Genomic DNA, 12609 nt, shown 5'->3' with positions numbered 1-12609 from the left:
TGTAGTACCTATGTTTGCCTATATTTATTTTAGTGCATCCATCCATCCATTTTCTACCGCTTGTCCTTTACGGGCTTGCAGGGGGTGCTAGAGCCAATCCCAGCTGCACACGGGCGGTAGGCGGCGTACACTCTGGAAAAGTCACCACCTCATCACAGGGCCAACACAGATAGACAGACAACATTCACACTCACATTCACACACTAGGGCCAATTTAATGTTGCCAATCAACCTATCCCCAGGTGCATGTTTTCGTCCAATTTATTATTTTATTATGGAGTTTTATTCTGGCTTGTCCTCAAATCTTATTTAATTGGGATTTCATATATTTTATTCTTTTTATGGGGAACTTTGAGTACATGTACTATTTTGTGATCCTGGCAATGTTTGTGATGCTTGTTATGTGGTAGGTCTTTGTATCGCATATCTAAGATGTTAATTTCTCTGTATGTTTATATGGATGTCCTGATCTTGCTGGCTGCAAAACAAGTTTACCTTCGGGTACTAATAAAGTAACCTAACCTAACCTAAGGTACAAGTTACTCTGGATTAAACGTAGCTAAGCTACAGGGGAAGCTCTCCCCGCAGAATTGTAGCAAGATACACTACAAGCTACACGGCCAAAGTAGCTTGCTACATCAAAGCTACATTTTTTAACGGCATTTCTATCTATGCCCATGTGTATAATATTAATCTTAATGTAACTGAAAGTGTACAAATGGACACAATAAGGGTCCATTACCATTAACTATCTGTCATTTAGCAGGGGACACCCTATAACTTCCTCTAGGAGTCCCCGCACCTCACTGTATGTATTTATTTTGTTTGCCTTTTCTTGGCCCATCCCTTTAATGTTATTCATTTTCTCTAAAAAAACAGCATCGATCTATATCTTGACAAAAAAACAATGACTTGTGTGTTGTTTGGGAACAGTTGCTAATGGTTATGTTCATGAACTCAATTCATCTTAACGTGTATTCTTAAATTTGTGTTGGACGTCTTAGATAAAGAGAGCAGCTATTATTTTAGTTTAAAGACAGAACAACTAAAAACTCAGGTTTTGAGCATTGTTTTATCTCAACACAAACATGTGTCTAAATATGGTTAAGGACATGCATTATTGTGGGTTTCCTGCACGTCATCTTCATTACTCAAGAAAAATCTAATCTTTTTTGTTTCGAGTGGTCAGCTTGAAGCGTCCCTCTGTCTCTGATTCCCTCGTCATCATGTGACATGAGTGCGTGACTGTTATGATTTTGCTTTCGAGTTTCGATGACCCGTTTTGTCTTGCCTCTGATTGGACAGTCCGTAATGTTTCGCTCTAACCTTAGCCAATTGTGACTACCCCGGTAATCATACGAACACCAATCCTTATGGATTTTCTCCGTATGTATGGATGTTCTCATTTATCCAGGTCATTGTATTTTCATTTTTTTTGGGCCGGGATTCCCTGTCCATTTTCTCTCTTTGTAGCTTGGAGCTTTAATGTAAGCTACCTCGCTGCATGGTCTTAATGTAGCTAAGCTACAGGAAAAGCTACTCGTTAAAAAAGTAGCTAAGCTGTCGCCAAGCTACTGGAAAATTTAGTTAAGCTACGTAGCTTAGCGACATGTAGCTTGTTACTACCAATCACTGCCTAAGCTTAAGCGGTATTGTTATAGTTTAGAGTTGTGCGCTCATTCAAACAAACGGCATTTTATATATTCTTTTCATTTTAAGCGGTTACAACACAGAAGCGTTATTTTGATTTATTGCAGTTGCTTAGAAGTAAACTACAGTACATCTTACTAACTGTAGGGGGAGACAATTAGGCTGTATTCTATTTAAATGTTTTATCAATAATTTATCTACATAATTTTTGATGGACAAGAAATCAAAAATATTGAAAGTTTAAGATGTAACCCCCAAAAATATGTTTTTATTTATTGATATCCAATGAAGAAATACTAAAATGAATACACTACTACTATTTCTACAAATAGTAATAATAATATCAATAAATCGAATTATTCTCTCGATCATTACTAATTGTCTGATGATAATGGGTAAATATTACATTTATGTAAATGTGATATTGTAAATGTAATGTAAATGAACTAAATCAAATTATATTAATTTAGGGGAAAAAATTGTTTTGAAAAAATAAATACAAGAGATACTGTACATATTAAAGCCTTAAACAATACAAGAACATTACAACTACCACATGAATTTATGGTGGACACTGAATTAAAATTTGAAAATTCTAGATGTTAACCCCCCAAAATGTTTATTTAATCAATTAATATACAGTATTTATTTGTATTTACAAACACTACTACTAATACTAACTATATGAATACAAAATACATACACACTAATAGGAATAAAACTACAAGTAATATTAATAATATTAATGGATCTAATTATTTTTTATCATTACTGATTATTAAATAATTATTACATTTATTTTATTAATTTATATATTTATTTAAAATGAGTTATTTAGTTAGTAAAATACTTTAAAAAAAATAAAAATACAAGTGATACAAATAAAAGCCATAAAAACAGAATAATTTATGACTGACAAATACATAAAATATTTGGAAAATCAAGGTGTCAACCCCAAAAAAGATCATTTAATTTAATAATGCAATTATTTATTTTTACCAATACTACTAATACTAATATTAATAATAATAATTATAATACGAATATTATTAAAGTTAATTGTTTATCCTATTACGGATTATTGAATGATTAACCGAATAATTATTCAATCTATTTAATTAATTGAACTAAATAAAATTACTTATATATTTAGTTAGAGCAACATTCTTGTTTTTAAAGTGAATAAATAATAATTAATTAAAATAAAATTCTTAAAAAACAAAAAATACCACAACATTACGACGAGAACATAGAATATTTGAAAATTCAAAATGTAACACCTCCCGCTCCCCCAAAAATCATTTCATGTAATTATGTATTCATTTATATTTGCAAACACTGCTACTAATATTAATTGTATAAATACACTACAAACAATTTTAATAGGAATACTACTATTAGTAATAATAATAATTAGTGAATATAATAATTGTTATTGTTATTACCGATTATTGGATTAATAATCACATTTATTTAATTAGATTAACTAAATACAATGATAGATACAATGATTTACCTTTTTTTTTTAAACAAATAAATAAAAGTGATCCAGGGCAAGTAAAAGCTTTAATAATTATTAAAAAAAAATACCTGAACATTATTATTATATAATTGAAAATATATATATTTTCCTGTTTCTTGGCTGATAGGCTGGACTAAATGACAGGGTTCTATCACTTTGGTGAGGCCATTTTGAAGTGATTAACTATGGTTTCAAGTTTTCTCGCTATAAATGTTAACCCAAGTCCTTACCAAACATCACCAAATGGGTCCAACACTAGTTTTTGTCAGGGTAAACACTGTTTGGTGCGTCTATTGTTGCCAAATGCTTTTTTTCTACGCATTGGGTTGTTTATTATGAGCTTATATGGGCTACATTTTGATGTTAAAGCAGTACATGTTGTACTTAAATTAAGTACGTTTGAGTCCAAGAGAGGAACCAGTGGTGCAACAAGCACCAGTAATGTGATTCGTGGAGGTCTTTTGTCTTTGGCCTCGCTGAGTCCAATTGGACAGTTCAGCCATGTGACAAACGCAGAGACTTTCCAGTAAAACCAACATATATTTCATCTCTGTTATTCTTGGTGGCTGCTTCCAGCTTTTCTGTGGAAACACAAAACTGCCAGTGTATCAAATCGTGTAGAAGCGTGACCGCGTGGCAGCGCAGTGAGGAGGCCTATACAAACACAGCACAGTCAATCCACCTGGCAAATATAAGCCACACACATTTACACACACACGCACGCACGCACGCACGCACGCACGCACGCACGCACGCACATCTTCACTTCTGACTGATGAAAGAATGAGTAATGAGGGCTGGAATGTCACTAAAAGCTGAAAATAGTTTGCTAGCAGAGATGTTTTCTTTACCAATATCCCTAAATAAAACCAAGCATTCATTCTAATAGTCAAAACTGGATTTTTCTTTTAAGTTTATTATCTCTTACCAAACATGCATTTAAAAATTACTGTATATTATCAAAAGAGTAAATACTAAATATGAAACAATTTATGGCATTATTTAATTGTTGAATTTAGAGCAAAACATTTGTACACAAAAATGTAAAATATTTATTTTTTGAATGTACTACAAATAATTTGTACATAAAATGTGTAATTTAATATTTAGTGACACTTGTATTACAATAAATATCATCTCTAAACATACACACATCTAAAAAAAATCATACATTTAATTAGAGTACTTAATATCAAAATAATAATATACTGCATTATTTACTGACTGTAGTAACAATAATTTGTACACACAAATATTGTAATTGTCACTCATAATATGATATAATCATCTCTTACCAAACATAATTTTAGAAAATATTATAAAATGTATTAGTGTAAGTATCACTACAAATAATGTAATATACTGCTTTACTTATTTTCTGAATATTATACACAAACATGTATCATTATACATATTTTAAGTTTCACAATAAAATAACTAGCATCCTCTTTTGTCATACATGCATTTAAAAATATAAAAAGTGCAAGAGTCAATAATAAAAATAATGTAATATATTGCATTATTTACTTTACGAAAGTCGGAAAAATAATTAGTACACAAAAAATGTATAATGGTAAATATTTTAAATGTCATTTACAATATAAAAAATATAATCACCTCTTTATAATACATTTTGTGAAATAATATACAATGCAATACAATAAATAATACTAAAAATATTGATAGATAGCATTTATTTTGTGAAGTTCATGCTAATAATTTGTACACAAAAATGTATAAACATAACAAAATTTAAATGTCCCAATATCATAAACATGATATTTTATCAAATATACATTAAAAACAAAGATGAAATGTCTTAAGAGTAAATAATACTTAACATAATGTAATACAGTATATTGCATGATGGATTTTTTTGAATGTAGTACAAATTTGTATACAAAAAAATATAATTACAAATATTTTAAGTGTCACTTGCAATATAATAAATGTAATCTTTCATACATACATCAAAAAATATCATAACATGTATTAGAGTAAAACATTCTCAAGATAATGTAACATATTGCATTATTTAGTTTCTGAAAGTCGTACAAATAATGTGTACACTACACATTTTTAAGTGTCACTATTAAAATAAATAAGACTTAAGAAAGACTGTTTAAAATATGAATAATAATTTCAAATTTGTATACCAAGTTATATAAAATATCACAAAATTAATAGCCAATTGTGCAAAGTAAAAATAAAAAATAAAAAATAAATAAAAATAATATATAGATATATATATATATATATATATTTTTTTTTTTTAATTTTTTTTTTAATGATGTAGCTGAATAAGGTTACCAAAATAATAGAAACATCCCTCATGCAGCGTAGCTCTATAACATTCTGACCAAAAAGAGAGATTTCAATCACATTCAAAATCATATTTCACATACCTGAGGTAAGAGTTGGTTCAGCCAGCTGACTCTGTAGGCTTCCAGGAGGGGGACACTCCAGCTCTATGTCTCCAGACAGGAGTGTGTTTCCTCTGCTGTCCCCCCAGGAGGTCCCCTGCTCGGAGTAGAGGTCTCCAATAGAGGAGGAGGTCTTTAAGAGGCTAACCGAGGAAGGCTTGCTGTTCTCTGTGGAGTCCGTGCTTGCCAGTCTGTAATATCCCTTCTGCTTCACAGGGGACATGTCTTTAAAGTGACCCTTGACCTCTGGCCTCGTAAGAGTCTTGCCCAGAGGCAGGCAGAGCTCAGGAAGCGAGCTGGACGGAGGAGTCACTGAGGAAGAGCGGTGGAGAGGCGGTGAAAAGGAGACAAGAGACGCAACACTCGGTTCACTCTCCTTTTCCCCTCCCCTTTCTGTGTGTAGACCCCCACAGGAGCAAACCCCGGGGGTCCCAGGACTGACAGCTTGGCTGCAATCTTCATTCTCCCCTACTTCCAGAGGCTCCTGGATCGGGACGCTGCACACACAAGAAGCAGCCAACAGAGGTGAAACACTTGTGAGTTCCTCTTCTTCAGACACCTCCTCTGGACCCCCAGACCCTTCACTCAGTTCCTCCATCGCCGTTTCCCTTTGCAGGCCTTCATTTTTGGTCATTTGCTGTGTGTGAGGGAGTGAGACGGTGGTACAGGGAGTGGAAGAGGGCTGATCGCCATCAAGCGTGTGGGGGGCTTGGCCCAACAGTTTGGTGGTCTGACACGGGATGTATTTGAGACCTCCTGCTGCCCCACTCTGGTAAAGAGGGGCCAATGTCTCCTGTAGATCATAAGCACTTTATTAATATAGAATATTTCTGTTACCTGCCAGGGAATTTACGGTTCTAACAAGGTGTTATTGTTTAAGGGATGATGAAAAAAAATACTAAAAAGCTGTGAGCTTTTTTTTTTTACAGAAAATGACAAACGTTGAAAAAAAAATCCACATTAATTAATTTTCTCTGGTAAAATAAAAATTTGTTCCAGAAAATTGTACGACTTTTTTCTCATAAAAGTACTACACGCAGATATATTTTGGCTTTTTTCTCTGTAAGATTACAAATAAGAAAAAGTAAAAACGTTTTTCTTTGTTTTTTGTTTTACCGTAAATATTTTTTAGCTTAACATTTTTTTTGTTTTTTTTTTCACATTGAAAAAAAAAGAAAAGTCAAAGGAATTTTTTACAGGACATTTTTTCTCATTAGAATAAAAATATATATTTTTACCATACAGTCACATGTTTTCATAGAAAGATTTGAGAATTGAAGTCTGATTTATTTTTTTTTATAGAAAATGTATCATTTTTGACCCTCCAAAAATCCCCTTTAATTTTTATAAGAAAAATCCAAATGTATTCCTGTAAATGTTAAGACATTTTTTCTAATACAATACACCAAAAATTTTATTCTGACTTTTTTTCTCTTTAAACTTACAAATAAAGATTAAAAAAAAAAAAAAGAATTAAAATTGTTTTTTTTGTGATAGTATCAGAATACTTTTTATATATGAATAATATTTTCCAAAGAAAGGATAGAAATGTTTAATTTTTAAAATATTTTTGACTTTAGAAAATATTGAAATTGTAAGACTTGATTGTAGGACTTTTTGTCTGACTAAAATTTAACCTTTTTTCGTGAAGTAATTTTTTTGTTGGAAAGATTTCTGAAAAAAATACTCCCAAAAAACATACAGTATTTTTTAATATGATTATCACTGTAAGAGTATGACTTTTAAAAAATGTATTTCATCATTAAAATTTTTATTTATTTCACTTGTATTTTCATTAAATATTAGTTTTTTTTAATTAATATTTTTTTCCCACAAACTCAGAATGTTATTTTCTTAAAAAAATACAACTTTCTTTTGTTTTTGTAAAATAGGATTTCATTATTGAAATAAAATGTAAACAAAACATATTTAAATTGAAAATTTCAATACATTTAAAGTTATTAGAATTTCCGACGTTTTTTTTTTTCTTTTTGGTGTGACCCTTTTTTAAGTTTAGGGAAAAATAAATGACATACTATTTGGTGTGGTTCTCAAGTTGCAGTGCAAAAAACATACAACCTAATGGCAATCAATGAATTTAAACACTCTTTATGTTCCAGTATTTCATTATATTGTACATAATGATTAACTTTTCATCTTACCTGCTGTATCCTCGTCCTTTTCAGATTCTGAACGCATGATCGCAGATTAACTGAAAATTAAAAACTGTACATTAGTACCAGTTTGACTTGAAATTAATATATTTGTTCCAAAGGCTTTAAATCTTGTGATTTACAGCAGCAATTTACCCGAGAGTAACTTGAGTTTGTCCTTGTAGCAGAAGAGGATGAGGATGAGGAGACAAAGGACGGTTATGACGGACAGCACTGACACTATCACCCAGGAAGGGGCGGCACCTGGACGAAGGACGAGGTCAGAACAACAGTGCACTGATTTTTTAATTTTTTTTCGAAAACTGAATTCAGGTGACTTTTCTTACTAGAAACAGGTGGTCCACACACCGCATCAGAGTGAGCGCTGCCTGCTCGTGTCTCACTCCTGCCTTCCGCCTTACAGCTAGTAGGAGGACAATGAAGAAATCGAGTTACAAAAAAAGCATCGTCTTCCACAACGTGCAATTTTGTCAAATTAAGAAATCGTTTGACACTAAATCACATTTAAAGAAAACATGTAGAGACCACAGCATGACACGCCAAAAAATAATGAGTCACTGCTGTCCGTAATAACGTCCTGCCCACAGCCCAAACACTATTATGTGTATGGAATGCATGAAAATGTTATATTTTGCCATAATAATGCCCTCTCCCTGGTAAGTGTTGCCAAAAAAATGCTTCAATTTAATATAATACAACAATTGCTACATTTCGTAGCGTCAATTTTGGCACTGAAATGCAACAAAAAGTACACTCTAGCACCAAAAGGCTACATTTTGTCATAAAAGTACTATATTGTGTGATAAAAAAGAAAAACGTTAGTTGTATTTTATTTAAATATTCTAAAAGTACTATATTTTATCACATAAAAATGATTTTGTTGAAAAATAAAGTGTCATTGTCTTGTAAACTCTATATTGTCTACCGTAAACATTTTTTTGATATTTAGCACTAAAATGCTGCACAAATTGTAGAAATGCAATTTGCTACTACAAAATATTGTCCCTAGTCTTTAAAATGCTACATTTTGCCCTGGAAATACTATATGTTGCCACAAAAATTTCGCATTTTGCATATATATTGCAATGTAGCAACAAAAATATAATGCTATATAGCAGAAATGCTACATTTTGTCCCTGAGATGCAATTAAAATGTTTTATTTTGCCATGCAAGTGCTAAGTTTTGCCTTAAATGAACATATATTGTTATTGAATGCATATTTAAATAATGATGCAACAATACTATACTTGGCCACATTATACAATGGAATAACAATATTTTGCCATGAGAATGCAATTGTATGCCATTAAAAATGATACACTTTGCCACCAAATCCCTATATTTGGTCACCCAAAGGCTAAATAGTTAAGTTAAAGTTAAAGTACCAATGATTGTCACACACACACTAGGTGTGGTGAAATTTGTCCTCTGCATTTGACCCATCACCTTGTTTACCCCCTGGGAGGTGAGGGGAGCAGTGGGCAGCAACGGTGGCCGCGCCCGGGAATCATTTTTGGTGATTTAACCCCCAATTCCAACCCTTGATGTTGAGTGCCAAGCAGGGAGGTAATGGGTCCCATTTTTATAGTCTTTGGTATGACTCGGCCGGGGTTTGAACTCACAACCTACTGATTTCAGGGCGAGAATACAGAGAATACTCCATTCGACGATGACATATTTATATTATATCTACAAGTGTTTGTATTATTACTGAATTTATAAGTATCTTATGAAAATATTTAAAAAAAACTCTAAAAGTGCCATTGTTTGTGTTACCTCTACATAAACACAAAACAATTAACATTTAGCACTAGATTGTGCTACTGTTTGCTTTGGAAATGCTATACGCTGCAACAACATTTTATACACTGTCTTCAAAATGTTATACTTTGCCGCAAAAACAAGGTATTTTGCAGAGATACTGCAATGTTGCAGCATTATACCACATTTTGCCTTAGACTTAGACTTAGACAAACTTTAATGATCCACAAGGGAAATTGTTCAACACAGTAGCTCAGTTACAATGATGGAAAGTGTAAGGATGGAAAGGACAATGCAGGTATAAATAGAATAATACAGCGATAAAAAAAATCCAACATATATACGAATATATACATAACATGTGTACAGAATAATATATATACAGATATATTATATTATGTCTATAACATCTATACAATATATACCAATGACCATGTACAATATTACAGTATATACAGTATATGTGACAGCAGCAGCATAAAATAGAGAGTAGATCCAGCAGGAAATAGAAAATAGACATTATAAAAATTATAAACAAAGAAAAGTAGCTAACATGTTTTGTGCTGAGAAAGTGTCATATGATACCACAAAAAGCAGCATTTCTTCACTCTTTTGGTATTCTACTGTTACTTGTGTTAAAAGTAGCCCAGCTAAATGTGTTTGTAATCAGCAGAAACCCAAATAAAGCAAACAATTGTTAGAAACACACACACAATTCAATCCGTTTTATCCATGAATGTGTCAGATGTGTGAAGACAAATGGAGGGAAAATCTTTAACTTTAGGATGGGAGCACAAGTGGAAAGTGGTGTGTGTGATCCAGAGTTCCAGAAGAAGCAGTGTGTGTGTATGCGTGGGTGCATGTGAGTGTGTGTGCAAGTGTGTGTTACTCATTACAGCTGGCTAGCAGTGAGCACACCAACCAAATGTTTTTCTCTTCATAATGTCAAAGCAAAAACATGGTGATGGTGATGCTGTGTGTGTGTGTGTGTGTGTGTGTGTGTGTGTGTGTGTGTGTGTGTGTGTGTGTGTGTGTGTTCTGGCATTGCGTACTTATTGGGGACGTCTTTCTGTTTACAAAGTCACTTTAGGGGACGTTTGACGTTATGGGGACCAAAATAAAGGTCCCCTGAAGGGAAACCTGTTTACAAAATCACTGTAGGGGATTTGTTTTGGGGACTTTTGCAAACTTTTCCAACTTTTCTTCTTTCTTCCCACTCACAGTGCGACTTTGCTGGGTGCGTTTTGGACATGTCGGGGGCACCCCCGGACTCGGGTGGAACGCGGCGGGACTTGTGGGACTCGAACCTGGGTGTCATTTTTGATCATTTCCGGGACTTTTGCCAACTTTTCTTCCCCACTCACAGTGCGACTTTGCTGGGTGGGTTTTGGACATGTCGGGGGCACCCCCGGACTCGGGTGGAACGCGGCGGCACTTGTGGGACTCGAACCTGGGTGTCATTTTTGATCATTTTGTGGGCTTTAGCCTACTTCTTCAAATGTTCTCCCCCACTCACAGTGTGACTTTGCTGGGTGCGTTTTGGACATGTTGGGCACCCCTGGACTCGCGTGGCCGGCTGCAAAAGGTCCCCTGAAGGGGAATTTTCCCTACCCCCCCTACCCCTGTGACTATGCTGGGTGCGTTTTGGGCATGTTGGGCACCCCAGGACTCGCGTGGCCGGCTGCGGGACTTGTGGTACTCAAACCTGGGTTTTTTTGTTTTTTTACATGTTGGCCGCGTTAGGGACATTTGCCCTGCTAGCCTACCAGTGTGTGTGTGTGTGTGTGTGTGTGTGTGTGTGTGTGTGTGTGTGTGTGTGTGTGTGTGTGTGTGGGGCACTTACTTTGTCCATGGTTTGCATTGTTTGGTGTTGTTGTCAGCAGAGAAGAATCCCTTTTTACACGCAACACACATCTTTAAGCCGTTTAAGGACTCTGCCATAGAATAAATACGTTTGTTACTGTGTCCTATATTAGGGAAGCAGATTTAAAAGATGTCTCACCTGGCTCCACCTCCAGTCCATAACCGGGTCGGCACGTGGGAATCTTTTCACAAAACTCACAGTTGATGGGAGAGCACTGGTAGTTGGGAAGACAACGACAAGGCTCCTCAGCCTCCAGATTTTCTGGCCTGGACATGAAACCTTTACCTAGAAAATAGTATAAAAGTTTTATCTATATTTAGTGGTGTGAAAAATCTGTATTTTGCCACAAAAATGCAAAATTTTGCTGCATAAAAGTTACAATTTGTCATGAAAACTACATGTTGTTGCTAAAATATTGTGCTTTGCCACTAAAATGCAATACTTTGGCCTAGATAACCTACATTTTTCCACAAAAGTGCATTATTTTGATGTCTATATGTTAGAATTGGCGACATAAACTACACATTTTGTCAATATGATGCCATTGTGCCAATAAAATGTGATATTGTGAGACAAAAATAAATAAATAAAGTGCAGTTTTGCTACATCAGTATTATATTGTGCATAATATTTTGTAATCAAAAAGTGCAGAAATCTTGCTACATAAGCAATATGTGGTACTGGTTACTAAAATGTTTGTAATTTGTTATTTTGAAGCTAAATTGAGTCACTAAAATTCTACACAAAACGTTATATAGTGCCCTAAAAGCTATAGTTTGTTAATACATATTGTCACAACAAAGCTACATTTGCTCTAAAATTCCTGTTTTTGCAGCAAAACTACACATTTTGTTGCGAAATTCCTGTTTGTTGCTCTGAAAGTCCTGCTATTTTGTCACTAAAATGCTGTGTTTTGCCAGAAATATAGAATTCTGCTTTAAGAATGCTATATTTTGTTATCAAAAATCTACAAAAAACACAATATGCCGTTACTACAATACTATATTTTGCCCCAAAAATGCTGTCATTTGTCATTATACAGTTTCATCCATCCATCCATCCATCTTCTTCCGCTTATCCGAGGTCGGGTTGCGGGGGCAGCACCCTAAGCAGGGAAGTCCAGACTTTCTTCTCCCCAGCGACTTCGTCCAGCTCTTCCCGGGGGATCCCGAGGGTTTCTCAGGCCAGCCGGCAGACATAGTCTTCCCAACGTG

General features: G+C 34.2%; 1 protein-coding gene across 1 annotated transcript in view; it reads right to left on the bottom strand.

The window, feature by feature from the left end:
• Nucleotides 1-12609, bottom strand: part of tnfrsf11a (tumor necrosis factor receptor superfamily, member 11a, NFKB activator) — a 33996-nt gene that overhangs the window by 9838 nt on the left and 11549 nt on the right. The window contains exons 4-9 of the mRNA XM_061958719.2: nucleotides 11534-11680; nucleotides 11375-11465; nucleotides 8096-8172; nucleotides 7905-8012; nucleotides 7758-7807; nucleotides 5578-6388 (exon numbers count right to left, since the gene is read on the bottom strand). Coding sequence (XP_061814703.2) covers nucleotides 5578-6388; nucleotides 7758-7807; nucleotides 7905-8012; nucleotides 8096-8172; nucleotides 11375-11465; nucleotides 11534-11680 — 1284 coding nt within the window. The remainder of the gene's footprint in view (nucleotides 1-5577; nucleotides 6389-7757; nucleotides 7808-7904; nucleotides 8013-8095; nucleotides 8173-11374; nucleotides 11466-11533; nucleotides 11681-12609) is intronic.

This window comes from Nerophis lumbriciformis, linkage group LG07 (genome assembly GCF_033978685.3).
Source record: "Nerophis lumbriciformis linkage group LG07, RoL_Nlum_v2.1, whole genome shotgun sequence".
NCBI lineage: Eukaryota > Metazoa > Chordata > Actinopteri > Syngnathiformes > Syngnathidae > Nerophis > Nerophis lumbriciformis.
Note: the sequence above shows the minus strand (reverse complement) of the source record. Positions and strands in the feature narration are given on the sequence as shown.